Source organism: Ylistrum balloti, unplaced genomic scaffold (assembly GCF_031769215.1).
Source record: "Ylistrum balloti isolate Yb309-2 unplaced genomic scaffold, AGI_CSIRO_Ybal_v1 Utg369630, whole genome shotgun sequence".
Taxonomy (NCBI): domain Eukaryota; kingdom Metazoa; phylum Mollusca; class Bivalvia; order Pectinida; family Pectinidae; genus Ylistrum; species Ylistrum balloti.
Window position 1 is genome coordinate 577602 of NW_026781896.1, and position 2934 is coordinate 580535.

The window sequence follows — 2934 nt, forward strand, 5'->3', positions numbered from 1 at the left end:
TTAATCGGCTGGCCGAGTCACACTTTCTCAAACATGGAGGATTTAGCACGCTTCAGCCATGAGAATGACAAATATATATCGGGCACACACACACATCACGCCTAATTGAAAAATTCCTGAATACCGCGCCGAATATCTAGCACAGCTTTCTTTATATGAAATCAACATTTAAAAAAAATCCACAGAAGATCTGAGATGAGTTTTCAAAATTGTAACAATTCTTTTTTTGCTGCAGTGCTTTTTTCTATGATTTTTACATCAGAGAAAATTCCCCACCGTCAAACCGAACTTTCTCGCCCTAACAACAGAACTTTCCCCCACAGTGTGAACGATCGAGCAATTTGACTCTCCCAATGGTTTCCATAATTCAATGAAGAATCATTATTGGGTTACAAGTTCGTACGATTTCAAATTGCCCCTAAAATCCCACAATATCAACGATGTTTCATACCTGACTTTGGAAAGGGTCAGAATATTGACCTTTTGTATTCCTGTCCGAAGCAATTGTTCCGTTCTAGGTGACCAGTCTGTTGATCTGATAGACACTACTGGACACTGGTCACTTGTGTCCAGCTCAAGATAGTACATCCATCAATTCGATACAAATCACAGCTCTAAAACGACAGCCCGGGATCAACCTGTCAAACGTCCATGGGTCCGGAGATGTGGTCAGCTGCCGTTAATACTAACACCCCATGGTCATTCGGCGATGACCAGGCCATATCTTCAGCACACACAGGTATAGCTCCTGTCTGTTTTACGACTGTCCACTCTCAGGACACCGGGTTCACGATCCCCAGATCCGTATCATAATAAAGATGATCTGATACGCATACAGGTTGTAGAAATGTTATCTATACAACGCAAATTTGTTCGTCGTATACATACATATATATATATACATATATATATTTTACCTGTTGGTCAGAGCGATGACTTGGTCAGCACGTGGCGATGGCCGAATTCCTTGGGGCGTTATCCTTTTTCCTAAAACGGAACGTCCTCTAGTCAATGGGTTGGCGAGTGATTTTGAGGATTATAATGGTGATGGGGTGGTGGTTGGTGATGGCCACTCATCAACTGACTTACTATGTGTCCAGTTTGAGAAAGTCCGTGAGAAGAAGGTAAAGACGGCGAACTTACCGGCATATTTAACCCCATACCAGAGTTGCCCCCCATTTGTCCGTTAGACCCATTGGAGAGGGGACTTCCGGGCCCATTGGGGCTTTCCGGAGAGCCCTGTTCCGGCATAAGAATTTCTCCGTTCGGACCTAGGGGCCCGGGTGGAGTCATTCGCTTCTCTTTTTGTCTCCGGTTACAAAACCAAACTCGGACCACTTCCTTCTCAAGTTGTAATTGGTCTGCTAAATGTGATATTTCCGGTGCTGAAGGTTTCGGCTGTTTCATGAAGTGATTCTCGAGAGCACCTTTCACTGTTACTTCTATACTTGTTCGCTTCTTTCGTTTTCGACCTTGAGCGGCAATTTTGTCAATGTTTGTTGGTGATCCCGTCGTGGAATCAGCTTCTTCTAACCATTTTTGAAGTAACGGTTTCAATTTACACATATTCTTAAAACTCAACTGCAATGCTTCAAATCTACAAATAGTTGTTTGACTAAACACGTTACCGTAAAGAGTTCCAAGGGCTAGACCGACATCCGCTTGTGTAAATCCAAGTTTTATCCTTCTTTGTTTAAACTGTTTCGCGAATGCCTCCAAATCATCCGAAGATGGTGCATCGTCATCGGACCCAGGGGCATGTTGGTCCATATCATGCTCGGGGTCCCTCATGGCGGGGTGAAGTTGGTGAGGTGACAGCATCCCATTCATGGGGACCCCGTACCCCATTTGTTGTAACTGGCCACCCCCGTTGGAGAGGTTGAGATGGGGGGACGATAGCTGTGAATGCCATGTGTGGGGCGAGTGAAGTTGCTGCGGCCGGTGATGTAGTGTCGCGTGATGCCCGTCCGTCGTTACCTGAGGATTGGGCTTGATGTCCCTCATATCCCTCATGTCCTGAAGCTGGGGCATCGCGGAGGTACCCCAGGAATCCCCACACGGTAAGCCCCACTGGTTGTGAAGCTGACTCAAATGATGTCCATTTTGATGTTGTGGTGGCATATATTTAATTTCCTGTAAATCCGTATTCCGATGGTGATACTGTGTTTGTTGTGACACAAGTCCTTGCATCCCGTGGGTCGGGTCGAGATGAGTGTTGTTGAGCGATGGTGGTGTACTAGAAGCTAGGTATAGACTAGCACTTGTAGCCATTATCATTCGGAGCTGGTAATACTCAACATTTACATGTATCAGGTATGTAGTTCACATAAGGCAACACACACGATTGTAAGCAAGCGCCTTATCTGACTTGCAAAACCGCCCCGACTCCGCCAGCTATCTTATGGGTTATGCATTACGCGAAAGAGACCGAGCATTTCTTTACTTCAGCCGGCTCGCATATTATCATGTTCATGATTGATGCCAGTCTTAACGAGACCAGGATTGGCTAACGTACACTTGATTGACAATGAATGGACCATTAACTCGCAACGACTTGGCTGTTCCCGTCCTCTGATTGGCTGATGGGTGTTAGCCCAGCCCGTTCTATAACACACAAACTGGAAGCCATGTGCGCTGTAGGATAATTACTCTCTTCCAAAACAAACACAGACTCTCAAAGCTCGCTATTGATATATACACAAATGATTTTCCGCTTTTGGATGGGAATTTAGATCTGTGACATTAAAGTACGGGTATATTTCACGGTTAAAGATTTTAGCAAGTGTGAGATATAACTCCTTTCGGGTTTATTTTAATACAACTGTCAAGAGTAGGGGGACTCATAGACAAGCTAACCCAATATATATATATACACACACACGTACACACGAGATCGTAACATTTGCAATATCATTCCAGTGTGCAGCGTTTAGC

At 44.8% G+C, this 2934-nt stretch overlaps 1 protein-coding gene across 1 annotated transcript; it reads right to left on the reverse strand.

The window, feature by feature from the left end:
• Positions 1–961: 961 nt before the first annotated feature.
• On the reverse strand, positions 962–2277 carry LOC132552155 (silk gland factor 3-like). The gene has a single exon (XM_060216299.1). The coding sequence runs from the start codon at positions 2275–2277 to the stop codon at positions 1009–1011; it is 1269 nt and encodes a 422-aa protein (XP_060072282.1). The 3' UTR covers positions 962–1008.
• Between the last annotated feature and the right edge of the window lie 657 nt (positions 2278–2934).